The sequence below is a fragment of the Somniosus microcephalus genome, unplaced genomic scaffold (genome assembly GCF_052327205.1).
Source record: "Somniosus microcephalus isolate GS21.2 unplaced genomic scaffold, FLI_Smic_1.0 unresolved_chr7, whole genome shotgun sequence".
In the NCBI taxonomy this organism is placed as follows: Eukaryota; Metazoa; Chordata; class Chondrichthyes; order Squaliformes; family Somniosidae; genus Somniosus; species Somniosus microcephalus.
In genome coordinates this window covers 4315486-4330239 of record NW_028225185.1, presented here as the reverse complement: position 1 = coordinate 4330239, position 14754 = coordinate 4315486, and the positions used below count along the sequence as shown (strand labels likewise).

The following is a 14754-nucleotide window of genomic DNA, read 5'->3' as shown; positions in this document are numbered from 1 at the left end:
TTTTGTTTCTCTCTCACACCTGGCAGCTATCTTTTGCCCTGCCAGTACACTTTACACCTAATCCCAGCCTATTACCATCTCGTCTAGCTTCTAATACCTTTTACTTCTTTTGTTTCTTTTATTCTTTTGTCCGATCGCAGCCCTGCCTTCGATCTAGTTTCTTTTCTTTCCAGTTTTGAAGAAGGGTCCAACCCGAAACGTCAACTCAAATTTCTCTCCACGGATGTTGCCTGACCTGCTGAGTTTTTCCAGCATTTTCTGTTGTTATTTCGGATTTCCAACATCTGCAGTATTTTGCTATCGTAGTGGTGAACCTGTGGAATTCTCTACCGCAGAAGGCAGTGGAGGCCAATTCATTAAATATATTCAAGAAGGAGTTGGATATATTTCTTAAAGCTAACGGGATCAAGGGATAGGGGGAGAAAGCAGGGACAGGGTACTGAATTTGGATGATCAGCCATGATCTCACTGAATGGCGGAGCAGGCTCAAGGGGCCGAATGGCCGACTCCTGCTCCTATCTTCTATGTTCCTATGCAAGGGGAGCCTTCCGTCTTCATCGCACCCTGACCGAAACCAACTCTTCCCCCCACCCCCCCCCCCCCACTCTCCTGTCTGATTCCGCAGGGAGAACAGCTCCAACATTCTGGACAACCTGCTGTCGAGGATGGAGCAGTACGCCAACAACCTGGAGGAGCTGGTGGAGGACCGGACACAGGCGTACCTGGAGGAGAAGAGGAAAGCCGAGGCGTTGCTCTATCAGATCCTGCCGCAGTACGTACCCGGTTTACTAATTTATTCATTCGTTCTCGGGATGTGGGCCCCCCGCTGGCGAATGCCGCAGTTTATCACCCATCGAGAAGGTGGCGGTGAGCCGCCTTCTTGAACCGCTGCAGTCCGTGTGGTGAAGGTGCTCCCACAGTGCTGTTAGGGAGGGAGTTCCAGGATTTTGACCCAGCGACGATGAAGGAACGGCCCGATATATTTCCAAGTCAGGATGGTGTGTGACTCGGAGGGGAACTTGGAGGTGGTGGTGTTCCCATGCGCCTGCTGCCCTTGTCCTTCTAGGTGGAAGAGGTCGCGGGTTTGGGAGGTGCTGCCGAAGAAACCTTGGCGAGTTGCTGCAGTGCATCTTGTAGATGGTACACACTGCAGCCACGGTGCGCTGGTGGTGGAGGGAGTGAATGTTTAAGGTGGTGGATGGGGTGCCGATCAAGTGGGCTGCTTTGTCCTGGACAATCCGGCCTCCCCTCCTCGGTATTAACTTGGATAGCGAACTGGTTGGCAGACAGAAAGCAAAGAGTTGGAATAAACGGCTCTTTTTCCGAGTGGCAGGCAGTGACTAGTGGGGTACCGCAGGGATCGGTCCTTGGACCCCAGCTACTCACAATATATATTAATGATCTAGACAAGAGAACTAGATGTAATATCTCCAAATTTGCAGACGACACAAAGCTGGGTGGGCGTGTGTGCTGTGAGGAGGATGCCGAGAAACTCCAGGATGATTTGGACAGGTTGGGTGATTGGGCAAAAGCATGGCAGATGCAATATAACGTGGATAAATGTGAGGTTATCCACTTTGGTGGCAAAAACAGGATGGCAGATTATTATCTGAATGGCAATAGATTGGGAGAAGGGGAAGTGCAACAAGACCTGGGTGTCCTTGTGCACCAGTCGCTGAAGGTAAGCATGCAGGTGCAGCAGGCAGTTAAGAAGGCAAATGGTATGTTGGCCTTCATAGCGAGAGGATTTGAGTACAGGAACAAGGATGTCTTGCTGCAGTTGTACAGGGCCTTGGTGAGACCACATCTTGAGTATTGTGGATGGCAGGAATGACGTATGAGGAGAGATTGGGTCGATTGGGCTTGTACTCGCTGGAGTTTAGAAGAATGAAAGGGGATCTCATTGAAACTTATAAAATTCTGACAGGACTGGACAGACTAGATGCAGGAAGCATGTTCCCGATGGTCGGGGAGTCCAGAACCAGAGGTCACAGTCTAAGGATAAGGGGTAAGCCATTTAGGACAGAGATGAGGAGGAATTTCTTCACCCAGAGAGTGGTGAACCTGTGGAATTCTCTACCACAGAAGGCAGTAGAGGCCAATTCATTAAATAGATTCAAGAAGGAGTTACATATATTTCTTAAGGCTAAAGGGATCAAGGGATATGGGGAGAAAGCAGGGACCGGGTACTGAGTTTGGATGATCAGCCATGATCGCATTAAATGGCGGAGCAGGCTCGAGGGGCCGAATGGCCTACTCCTGCTCCTATATTCTATGTTTCTATGTTTTCAGCCTTTTGGAGGGAGGGACTATCAGAGACAGGCATAGACCATCAGATTGAGTCTGTTCCAGTTGATCTCCCATGGCAGTGCTCCTGGTTGCTGGTACGTGTTTGTTGTGACCGGCTGAGAGAGCTTCTAACCCCACCTCTGGAGCAAGTCAGAACAGCATTGAAGGCGCGGCCGCCAATGGTGGGAGCGATGGAAATCGGGGGGGCTGCGCGCAAGAGGGCAAAATTGGAGGAGTGCAGAGATCTCGGGAGGGGGGGCGAGGAGGCCACGGAGGGGATTTGAACACGAGGATGAGAATTTTAAAATCGAGGCGTTGTCGGATTGGGAACCAATGTAGGTCAGCGAGCAACAGGGGGGCGATGGGCGAACGGGACGAGTTAGGACACGGGGGCAAGCTGAGTTTTGGATGAGCTCAAGTTGATGGAGGGGTGGAAGGCGGGAGAGCGTTGGAATAGTCGAGTCAGCAGGGAAGAGGGTACCAGTAGAGGGTATCAGCAGCAGGGACTCAGTGATGCAAAGTGTGGCAAGGTCCTGGCTACAGGTCCATCGAGCCGCCCCGGTGCACCGGGTGTTTCAGGTGTGCTTTCTGGAACTGGCGACTGTCCCTCATGGTGGCGAGCGGTCATTATCTGCCACTTCCAGGGCAGGAGTGGCCACAACGTCCCTGGGGAACTGAGGGCCAGGGAACCCCACGCTGTAACTCCCCGAACTCCAACATCACACCATGGGTGAGACTGACCTTGACCTCCAGAGACACCGTCGATGCCTCACCATGACAACAACAACTTGCATTTATATAGTGGGTGGCACCCTCACCTCTGAGTCAGAAGGTCGTGGGTTCTAGTCCCACTCCAGGGACTTGAGCACAAAATCCAGGCCGACACTCCCAGTGCCAGCACTGAGGGAGCGCCGCACTGTCAGAGGGGCAGTACTGAGGGAGCGCCGCACTGTCGGAGGGGCAGTACTGAGGAAGCGCCGCACTGTCAGAGGGGCAGTACTGAGGGAGCACCGCCCTGTCGTAGGGGCGGTACTGAGGGAGCGCCGCACTGTCGGAGGGGCAGTACTGAGGGAGCGCCGCACTGTCGGAGGGGCAGTACTGAGGGAGCGCCGCACTGTCGGAGGTGCGGTACTGAGGGAGCGCCGTACTGTCGGAGGGGCAGTACTGAGGGAGCGCCGCACTGTCAGAGGGGCGGCACTGAGGGAGCGCCGCACTGTCGGAGGGGCGGTACTGAGGGAGCGCCGCACTGTCGGAGGGGCAGTACTGAGGGAGCGCCGCACTGTCGGAGGGGCAGTACTGAGGGAGCACCGCACTGTCGGAGGGAAAGTACTGAGGGAGCGCCGCACTGTCGGAGGGGCAGTACTGAGGGAGCGCCGCACTGTCGGAGGGGCAGTACTGAGGGAGCGCCACACTGTCGGAGGGGCAGTACTGAGGGAGCGCCGCACTGTCGGAGGGGCAGTACTGAGGGAGCGCCGCACTGTCGGAGGGGCAGTACTGAGGGAGCGCTGCACTGTCGGAGGGGCAGTACTGAGGGAGCGCCGCACTGTCGGAGGGGCAGTACTGAGGGAGCGCCACACTGTCGGAGGGGCGGTACTGAGGGAGCGCCGCAATGTCGGAGGGGCGGTACTGAGGGAGCGCCGCACTGTCGGAGGGGCGGTACTGAGGGAGCGCCGCACTGTCGGAGGTGCCGTCTTTTGGATGAGACCTTAAACCGAGGCCCCGTCTGCTCTCTCAGGTGGATGTAAAAGATCCCACGGCCACTATTTGGAAGAAGAGCAGGGGGGAGTTCTGGGGCCGATATTTATCCCTCAACTAACATAACAAAAACAGATGATCCGGTCATTATCACAGTGCTGTTTGTGGGAGCTTGCTGTGTGCAAATTGGCTGCCGCGTTTCCTACATTACAACAGTGACTACACTTCAAAAGTACAATTCATTGGCTATAAAGCACTTTGGGACGTCCTGTGGTCGTGAAAGGCGCTGGAGAAACCCGAGTCTTTCTTTCTTTAGTAAAACGGCCCAAGGCTCTTCACAGGAGCGTAAATCAGACAAAATTCGACACCGAGCCACATAAGGAGATATTAGGACAGGTGACCAAAAGCTTGGTCAGAGAGGGAGGTTTTAAGGAGCGTCTTAAAGGCGGAAGAGAGAGAGGCGGAGAGGTTTAGGGAGGGAATTCCAGAGCTCGGGGCCCAGGCGGCTGAAGGCACGGCCGCCAGTGGTGGGGCGATGACCTGACAACCTGCCCCTTTTGCCCCCCCAGCTCCGTCGCCGAGCAGCTGAAGAGAGGGGAGACGGTCCAGGCCGAGGCCTTTGACAGCGTCACTATCTACTTCAGCGACATCGTGGGCTTCACGGCCATGTCTGCGGAGAGCACCCCCATGCAGGTAAGCACAGCTCAGCCGCCGGACCCGGGCCGGAGACCGGTGATTTCCCTCCTCGAGGGATGCGGGCGTCGCGGGCAAGGCCGGCATTTATTGCCCGTCGCTAGTTGCCCCTTGAGACGGCGATGGTGGGCCGCCTTCTTGAACCTCTGGCTCGTGGTTTATTACAATGCAGTGTCTTGCAGCCGGGAGGGAATTAAATTCAGTTAGTTAAATAAATCTGGAATAAAAAGCTAGCATCAGTAATGGTGACCATGAATCTATCGGATTGTCGTAAAAACCCCATCTGGGTCATAAGAACATAAGAAATAGGAGCAGGAGTCGGCCATTCGGCCCCTCGAGCCTGCTCCACCATTTAATGAGATCATCGCTGATCATCCAAATTCAGTGCAGGAAACTCTTTTTTATCCGGCACCGGCGTGGTGCCGGTTTATCAAAAAGTCCAGATTACAGAGAGGTATAGTAAAAGGTACGAGAGCCCCGTACACAGCAACAGATCCAGGCTTACCTGTTGCTTAGCAACAGGTGCAGGAACCCCGGTTACACAGCCACAGATCCAGGAACGGCCACTAATAGGAAGTAAAACTTACCTGAACCTACTCCTGAATTTTGCCGGTTAACAGAGATTTCCGGTTATTTAGGTGCCGTTAAATCGAGAGTTTCCTGTACCCTGTCCCTGCTTTCTCCCCATATCCCTTGATCCCTTTAGCCTTAAGAAATATATCCAACTCCTTCTTGAATATATTTAATGAACTGGCCTCCACTGCCTTCTGTGGTAGAGAATTCCACAGGTTCACCACTCTCTGGGTGAAGAAATTCCTCCTCATCTCAGTCCTAAATGGCTTACCCCTTATCCTTAGGCCGTGACCCCTGGTTCTGGTCTCCCCCGCCATCGGGAACATCCTTCCTGCATCCAGTCTGTCTAGTCCTGTTAGAATTTTATAAGTTTCAATGAGACCCCCTCTCATTCTTCTAAACTCCAGCGAGTATAAGCCCAATCAACCCAATCTCTCCTCATACGTCATTCCTGCCATCCCAGGTATCAGCCTGGTGAATCTTCGCTGCACTCCCTCCATGGCAAGAACGTCCTTCCTCAGATAAGGTGACCAAAACTGCACACAATACTCAAGGTGTGGTCTCACCGAGGCCCTGTACAACTGCAGCAAGACATCCTTGCTCCTGTACTCGAACCCTCTCGCTACGAAGGCCATGGCTGATCTTCTGCCTCAACTCCATTCACCGGCCCGATCGCCATATCCCTTGATGCCCTTACTAGTCAGAAATCTATCGATTTCTGTTTTGAATATACCCAATGACTGAGCCTCCACAGCCCTCTGGGGTAGAGAATTCCAAAGATTTACCACCCTCTGTGTGAAGAAATTCCTCCTCATCTCAGTCCTGAATGGCCGACCCTTTATCCTGAGGCTGTGGCCCCTGGTTCTAGACTCCCCAGCCAAGGGAAACATTCTCCCAGCATCCACCCGATCAAGCCCTGTAATAATTTTGTATGCTTCAATGAGATCCCCTCTCGTTCTTCTGAATTCAAGAGAATACAGGCCTAGTTTACTCAATCTCTTCTCATACGACAGTCCCGCCATCCCAGGGATCGATCTCGTGAACCTTTGTTGCACTCCCTCTATGGCAAATATATCCTTCCTTAGGTCAGGAGACCAAAACTGTACACAGTAATCCAGGGTCACCAATGTGCTTTTAGAGAAGGAAATCTACTGTCCTTACCCGGTCTGGCCGATATGTGACTCCAGACCCACAGCGATGTGGTTTCTCTTAACTGCCCTCTGAAATGGCCCAGCGAGACACTCAGTATCAAACCGCTAGTAAAACCTTCACCGCACGGGACTGCAGCGGTTCAAGAAGGCGGCTCACCACCACCATCTCGAGGGCAATTAGGGGGCGGGCAATAAATGCCGGCGATGCCCACATCCCGTGAACGAATAACGCGTTGGGTGCGGGACTGGAGTCACATAGGGGCCCAGACCGGGGTAACGATAGCGAGCTGCTTTCCCGAAAGGGGACTTCGGTCAACCAGATGGGTTTTTACGTCATTAGCGAGAGAATCGTGCCCGTCAATGGCAGGTGAGGGTCAAGGCCGGCAACGCTCCAGGATTGTCCCGGAGACTCCCGGAATTGGAGAATAATCTCCAAGGCACGGCTGGGAGCAACGCCCGGGACAAAGGTCATTGGGGGCAAGCAAAAAAATCGGTGTCTTTTTTTTTTGATTTTTTTTTTCTGAAGACTTCTGTTTATTAGTTGTAAAAATATTGGAGATTGGGAAGAAACGGCTGTTTGACTGCCAGTCACGGAATCATCCAATCAGATAATGACGAGTCCGGTCGCTCTCCGATTGGCCACGGGAGGGCGGGGCTCCGTGGGATGGACGTGTTGGGCGGCCAATGGCGGGAGTGTGGGGGCGGGGCTCCGTGGGATGGACGTGTTGGGCGGCCAATGGCGGGAGTGTGGGGGCGGGGCTCCGTGGGGTGGACGTGTTGGGCGGCCAATTGCGGGAGTGTGGGGGCGGGGCTCCGTGGGATGGACGTGTTGGGCGGCCAATGGCGGGAGTGTGGGGGCGGGGCTCCGTGGGATGGACGTGTTGGGCGGCCAATGGTGGGAGTGTGGGGGCGGGGCTCCGTGGGATGGACGTGTTGGGCGGCCAATGGCGGGAGTGTGGGGGCGGGGCTCCGTGGGATGGACGTGTTGGGCGGCCAATGGCGGGATTGTGGGGGCGGGGCTCCGTGGGATGGACGTGTTGGGCGGCCAATGGCGGGAGTGTGGGGGTGGGGCGGTTGGAGGGACGCGGTCATGTGATAAACCCTCCAGGAATAGGCCCAACCAGAGTTGGCAACCCTCAATTAGAGCCCCGAACCCTGCCCCCACCCCCCACATCCTGCCCCCCAGCCCCGCCATTGACGACATTATTCACAGTCCCGCTCGTACCCTGCGGATATTTCGGGGTTCAGCTGCCAACCTGCCAGTAACCTTCGCTCTGATTGGCTGCAGGTCGTGACGTTGCTCAATGATCTCTACACCTGTTTTGACGCCATTATCGACAACTTTGATGTTTACAAGGTAAACCCAGCCCCGCTTCCATCCCACCTCGTCTCCTGTTCATCCTCTCTCTGTCCCGTGCTCCCTCTCCCCCCTCTCTTCCACCTTCTCTCCCCCTCTCTTGCTCCTTCTCTCTCTCCCCATCTCATGCTCTCTCCCACCCTCTCTCGCCCTCTCTCTCCCTCCCTCTCCCTCTCTCTCTGTCCCCCTCTCTCTGTCTCTCTCTTTCTCTCTCTCTCCCTCTCCCTCTACACCCCTCTCTTCCTCCTCTCTCTCTCCCTCTCTCCCTCTCGTCCTCCTTCTCTCTCTCTCCCCCTCTCTCTCCCCCTCTCTCTCTCCCCCTCTCTTCCTCCTTCTCTCCCTCCCTCCCCTCTCTCTCTCCCTCCCCCTCTCTCTCTCCCTCCCCCCCTCTCTCCCTCCCCCTCTCTCTCCCTCCCCCTCTCTCTCTGTCCCCCTCTCTCTTTCTCTCCCTCTCTCTCTCCCCTCTCTTCCTCCTTCTCTCTCTCCCTCTCTCTCTCTCTCTTTCTCTGTCTGTCTCTCTCTCTCTGTCTCTCTGCCGCTCTCCAACCCGCTTTCCCTCCCTGGATGTGACGGTGACTCCCTACCTCTCTCTCTGCCGCTGCCAGGTTGAGACGATTGGTGATGCCTATATGGTGGTGTCGGGTCTGCCGGTGCGGAACGGGAAGCTCCACGTGCGGGAGGTCGCCCGGATGTCTCTGGCCTTGCTCGAAGCGGTTAAAACATTCAAAACCCGCCATCGGCCCGACCAACAACTCAGGCTGAGGATCGGAATCCACACGGGTAAGGAGCACGGCCCGGAGAGACCTGGAACCCGGGGAGAGGCCTGGGAACCCGGGGAGGGGCCTGGGAACCCGGGGAGAGGCCTGGGAACCCGGGGAGAGGCCTGGGACCCGGGGGAGAGGCCTGGGAACCCGGGGAGGGGCCTGGGAACCCGGGGAGAGGCCTGGGAACCCGGGGAGCGGCCTGGGAACCCGGGGAGAGGCCTGGGAACCCGGGGAGCGGCCTGGGAACCCGGGGAGAGGCCTGGAACCCGGGGAGAGGTCTGGAACCCGGGGAGAGGTCTGGAACCTGGGGAGAGGCCTGGGAACCCAGGGAGAGGCCTGGTGTGATGAAATATGCCATTCGTCAGACTCTGTAGTTAACTGTATATATTGTATTGCCTGCTCCGGTGTTTGTACCTTGTATTGTGTATAGGGCACCGCCCCCTTTGTGTGTCAGCTCCACCCGTACCTGGCCCTACTTAAGACAAGTCCAGGCTTGTCTTGCAGTAGAACAGCAGCACGCTAGGTGAAGCTAGGTGCAGACACTGGCATCTTTTCTTTGCTAATAAAAGCCTTGTTTTATTCTGCTAACTTCGAGTCTTGAAGTTATTGAGGCGCATCAATTTTATTAGCAAATTTTTAATGATGGATCAACTTTTGAAACCGGAACGCTTGGATTTGGACCCGCATGCTTCGGATGCATCGGCACGGTTTGGACACTGGTTCCAGTGCTTGGAATTCTTTATGGCCAACTCCGAAGCCGTCACAGCCTCTAAAGCCACCGGAGATGTGAAACTCGGGATCCTGCAGAATCGGGTAAGCCACCGGATTTTTCCACTCATACAAGACGCCGCCACCTACCTGGATGCCTGCAACATTCTAAAGGCCCACTATCAGCGGCCTACCAACGAGGTGTACGCCAGGCACCTGCTTGCTACCTGCACACAGCGACCCGGAGAGTCGCTAGAGGACTTTCTAGTCACCCTAAAAGTGCTTGACAAAGACTGCAAATGCAAAGACGTGAAAGCCACGGTATACACAGACGAGCTGATTCGGGATGCCTTTATCGCAGGCCTTAGCTCTAATTACATCCGGCAGAGACTGCTAGAGAAAACGGGCCTAGATCTGACACAGGCTGTGGACACAGCGCGATCATTGGATGTGGCTCAGAAGAACTCTGACTCCTACTTGGCAGGCCGCGCGGCCCACGCCGCCTCTGCTTCCCCGCCCGGTAGCCCAACACCGTCGGGGCCCTGCTCTCCCCCCAGAAGCCCTACGACCGCTGCGACGCATCGGGGCCCCAAATGCTACTTCTGCGGGCAGCCGAAGCACACCAAGAACCTGTGCCTGGCGAAAGGCACCACCTGCTTTAAGTGCGGTAAGAAGGGGCACTTTGGGAAGGTGTGCAGAGGGAACCCCGCAGGCAAAACCGCCACCGCCGCGTGCGCGCCGTGGGAGCGGCCATCTTGGACGCCATCTTGTCCGACCTCGTGGGGTCCGCCATCTCGCGAGCAGACAGCGTGGACGCCATCTTACCCGGCCTCGTGTGGCCCACCATCTTGTCCCGATCAGGGCCCTACAGTGGCGTCGATCACAGTGGACCAGTCCAGACCGCACCCACTATCCAAATCGATGGTGGACATTGAGGTAAACGGGTGCAAGGTTAAATGTTTAATTGACAGCGGGAGCACAGAGAGCTTCATTCACCCTGATCTGGTACAACGACTCTCTCTAACTATAGTCCCTACTCAGGGCAGGATCTCTATGGCCGACAAAACCCAGATATCGACTATTGCGGGTTACTGCGCGGTACGATTGTCCGTTAAAGACACTGTATATAATAATTTTAAACTGTTAATTATGAAGGATTTATGTGTGAGCGTGATCTTGGGCCTGGATTTTCAGTGCCACCACCAAAGCATCACGCTCAATTTCGGTGGGACCCAGCCGCCCCTCACAGTGTGCGGTCTGGCTACCCTGAAGGTAAAGCCGCCTTCGCTATTCGCGAACCTTACCCCTAACTGCCGGCCAATAGCGACCAAAAGCAGGAGGTACAGCTGGGAGGACAGGCGGTTTATCGCGACCGAGGTAGACAGGCTCCTGAAGGAGCGCATTATTGAACGCAGCAACAGCCCGTGGCGCGCCCAAGTGGTGGTGGTGAGGGGTAGCGAGAAGAAGCGGATGGTGATTGACTATAGTCAAACAGTCAACATCTATACCCAACTAGACGCCTACCCGCTACCCCGCATATCCGAGATGGTGAACCAAATCGCCCAATACCGGGTGTTCTCCACCATCGACCTCAAGTCAGCGTACCACCAGCTCCCTATCAGACCAGAGGACCGTTCGTACACCGCCTTCGAGGCAAACGGACGCCTCTACCAGTTCCTCAGAGTCCCCTTTGGGGTGACGAATGGGGTCTTGGTCTTTCAGAGGGAGATGGACTGCATGGTCGATGACCACCACTTGCAGGCAACCTTCCCCTATCTCGACAACGTCACCATCTGCGGCCACAACCAACAGGACCACGACTCAAACCTCGCGAGGTTTCTGAAAACCGCACAAAAACTCAACCTCACCTACAACGAGGACAAGTGCGTTTTCAACACCACGCGCCTCTGCATACTAGGCAGCGTGGTGGAGAATGGGGAAATCGGACCAGACCCCAACCGATTGCGCCCCCTACGGGAGCTGCCCCTGCCCAACACTCCCAAAGCCCTGAAAAGGTGCCTGGGGTTATTCTCGTATTATGCCCAATGGGTCCCTAACTACTCCGATAAAGCCCGTCCCCTCTTGAAAGCATCCTCTTTCCCGCTCTCTGCTGAGGCCCATGCTGCCTTCAAAAGCATTAAGCAGGATATTGAGCGGGCCACGCTACAGGCAGTGGACGAGAACACTCCCTTTCAAGTGGAAAGTGATGCGTCTGACTTTGCCTTGGCGGCCACCCTCAACCAGGCAGGGCGGCCCGTAGCTTTCTTCTCGAGGACCCTCCAGGGGCCCAAGATCAGACACTCCTCCGTGGAAAAGGAGGCCCAAGCCATCGTGGAGGCAGTGCCCCACTGGCGGCACTACCTAGCCGGCAAACGCTTCACCCTACTTACCGACCAGCGGTCGGTAGCGTTTATGTTCAATAATAAACAGAGGGGGAAGATTAAAAATGATAAGATTCTTAGGTGGCGGATCGAGCTCTCCACCTTCGAGTACGACATCATATACCGGCCGGGGGCCCTTAACGAATCCCCCGACGCCCTCTCACGAGGGATGTGTGCCAACGCCACCGGGGATCGGCTACAGACCCTCCACAACGACCTCTGCCACCCAGGGGTCACACGGCTGTTCCACTTCATAAAGTCCCGCAACTTACCCTACTCGATTGAGGAAGTTCGGTCCCTGACCAGGAACTGCCGCACTTGCGCTGAGTGCAAGCCTCGGTTCTACCGCCCTGATAGAGCCCACCTAATCAAAGCTACACGGCCCTTTGAGCGGCTTAGCTTAGATTTCAAGGGCCCCCTCCCGTCCGTCGACCGCAATGTTTACTTCCTGAACATTGTGGACGAATACTCCCGTTTCCCATTCGTCTTCCCCTGCCCAGACATGACCAGCGCCACGGTCATTAAATGCCTCAACAGCCTGTTCTGCCTGTTCGGTATGCCAAGCTATATCCACACAGATAGGGGGGCGGCCTTCATGAGTGAAGAGCTACGCCAGTACATGCTGTCCAAGGGGATTGCCACGAGCCGTACCACCAGCTACAACCCCCGGGGTAACGGTCAGGTGGAGCGAGAGAACGGGACAGTATGGAGGGCAGTCACCCTAACTCTAAGGACCAAGGGCCTCCCTATCTCCCGCTGGCAGGAAGTCCTCCCAGATGTGCTCCACTCAATACGGTCACTATTGTGTACCGCCACTAATGCCACGCCTCATGAGCTAATGTTTGTGTTTCCCCGGAAATCCACCTCAGGCGTATCCATACCGTCATGGCTCTCCACCCCAGGTCCGGTACTTCTGCGAAAGCATGTGAGGGGTCACAAGACGGACCCTCTCGTGGAGCCAGTGCACCTGCTCCACGCCAACCCACAATATGCATATGTCCGGCACGCCGATGGACGGGAGGACACTGTGTCCATAAAAGACCTCGCCCCAGCCGGTAACAACAGCAACAACGACAACGACTACAACAACAACAACAACAACAACTATTACCCACCCACTCCACCCACTATTCTTTCATCACCCCCGGAAGAACACCAGCCAACGGTACCCCCACCACCTACCCCCCCACCACCTGCTCCTTCAACAACCCCGGTGGCGCCCCCGGCAGAGACCCAGGAGACCACCCGGGACACCCAGCCGGCACCCGCGGCACCGCAACCGTTACGTCGGTCACAGAGGACTATCACACCCCCGGACAGACTAAATCTGTAGAAGGGGTGAATGTGATGAAATATGCCACTCATCAGACTCTGTAGTTAACTGTATATATTGTATTGCCTGCTCCGGTGTTTGTACCTTGTATTGTGTATAGGGCACCGCCCACTTTGTGTGTCGGCTCCACCCATACCTGGCCCTACTTAAGACAAGTCCAGGCTTGTCTTGCAGTAGAACAGCAGCACGCTAGGTGAAGCTAGGTGCAGACACCGGCATCTTTTCTTTGCTAATAAAAGCCTTGTTTTATTCTGCTAACTTCGAGTCTTGAAGTTATTGAGGCGCATCACCTGGAACCCGGGGAGAGGCCTGGAACCCGGGGAGAGGCCTGAGGAGACCAGGAACATCTTAGGAAGGAGAGATTGGCCTCGGAGGGAGTGCAGCGTAGGTTTACCAGAATGATACCCGGACTCCAAGGGTTAAGTTACGAGGTGCGATTACACAAACTAGGGTTGTATTCCCTGGAATTTAGACGGTTAAGGGTTTATTTGATCGAAGTTTTCAAGATATTAAGGGGAACAGATAGGGTAGAGAGAGAGAAACTATTTCCGCTGGTTGGGGAGTCTAGGACTAGGGGGCAGAGTCTAAAAATTAGAGCCAGACCTTTCAGGAGTGAAGTTAGGAAACAATTCTACACACAAAGGGTGGTAGAAGTTTGGAACTCTCTTCCGCAAAGGGCAATTATTAATTTTAAATCTGAGATCGATTTTGTTACCCGACGGTATTGAGGGATGTGGGCCAAAGGCGGGTGGATGGAGTTAGGTCGCAGATCAGCCGTGATCTCACCGAATGGCGGAACAGGCTCGAGGGGCCGAATGGCCTCCCCCTGTTCCTATGCTCCTAAACCTGGGGAGGCCCAGAGAGAGAGTTTTGACCGAGTAGATAGAGGAGAAACTGTCTCCAGTAGCAGGACGGTCGGTAACCAGAGGAGGCGGATAGTAAGATAAGAATCAGAGGGGGAGAGGAGGAGAATTGTTCCAGCGCGGCGAGTTGCTGCGATCTGGAACGCGCTGCCAGAAAGGGCGAGGGAAGCAGATTCAATAGTAACTTTCAAAAGGGAATTGGATAAATACTTGAAGAGGGAAAATTGTGCAGGGCCTTGGGGAAAGAGCAGAGGGGGAGTGGGACTAATTGGAGAGCTCGTTCAAAGAGCCGGCACGGGCACGATGGGCCGAATGGCCTCCTCCTGTGCTGTGTGATTCTATGTCCGACTGCGCCTCACTTGCCCAGCCAGCTCCGTTGACGGGTTGCGGTTATTGGGTCCGGGACATGGCACGGGCTCAGTCAGTTAACGGCACTGCCCTGGGTTACCCCCTCCTGCTGTGTGGGGCTCAGTGCCAGGCCGGGGTGTTTAATGTGTCGCCAGGTCTGAAGGGTGTTGTGTATGTACCTTTAAGGGAATAACTGGTCTCAGACTGCAGTACCGGCAGTGACCACCCCTGTATAAAAGACCCTAGCAGGCTTCTGTAGTTTCAGTTTCCAGGTTGTCTCCATTCAGTAGCGACTTGTTATAATCAACTCCTGCAGTCCGTGTCTCAATTATACACGGACATAATACTGGCAACGAGTAAGAAACGAACTTACCTGCAACTTGGCAGCACCTCAGACGACGTTATTGAAGGTCGAAGCCAGAAGAAAGAAAAAAAAATAATCCAAAGAAACTCGAGAAACGGGCGTCGACCGTGGGCAACCGCCCTCCAAATCATTGAATTGAAAAGTGCAGGAGAGACTGTCGAGAGCCAGGCTTGGTCTCCAGTCTGTGGTTTCCCAGCTAATCGGGCTGGTGGCAGGTAGTGCACTGATCCTTCCT

The 14754-nt window shown here is 55.1% G+C and overlaps 1 protein-coding gene across 2 annotated transcripts in view; it reads left to right on the top strand.

Annotated features, from left to right (window-relative positions):
- LOC147086409 (atrial natriuretic peptide receptor 1-like) overlaps positions 1-14754 on the top strand; it is a 97223-nt gene that overhangs the window by 65118 nt on the left and 17351 nt on the right. For both annotated transcript variants that reach the window (XM_085978487.1, XM_085978485.1), the window contains exons 16-19: positions 626-772; positions 4554-4677; positions 7690-7758; positions 8364-8538. In XM_085978487.1, the coding sequence (XP_085834613.1) occupies positions 626-772; positions 4554-4677; positions 7690-7758; positions 8364-8538 (515 nt within the window). The remainder of the gene's footprint in view (positions 1-625; positions 773-4553; positions 4678-7689; positions 7759-8363; positions 8539-14754) is intronic.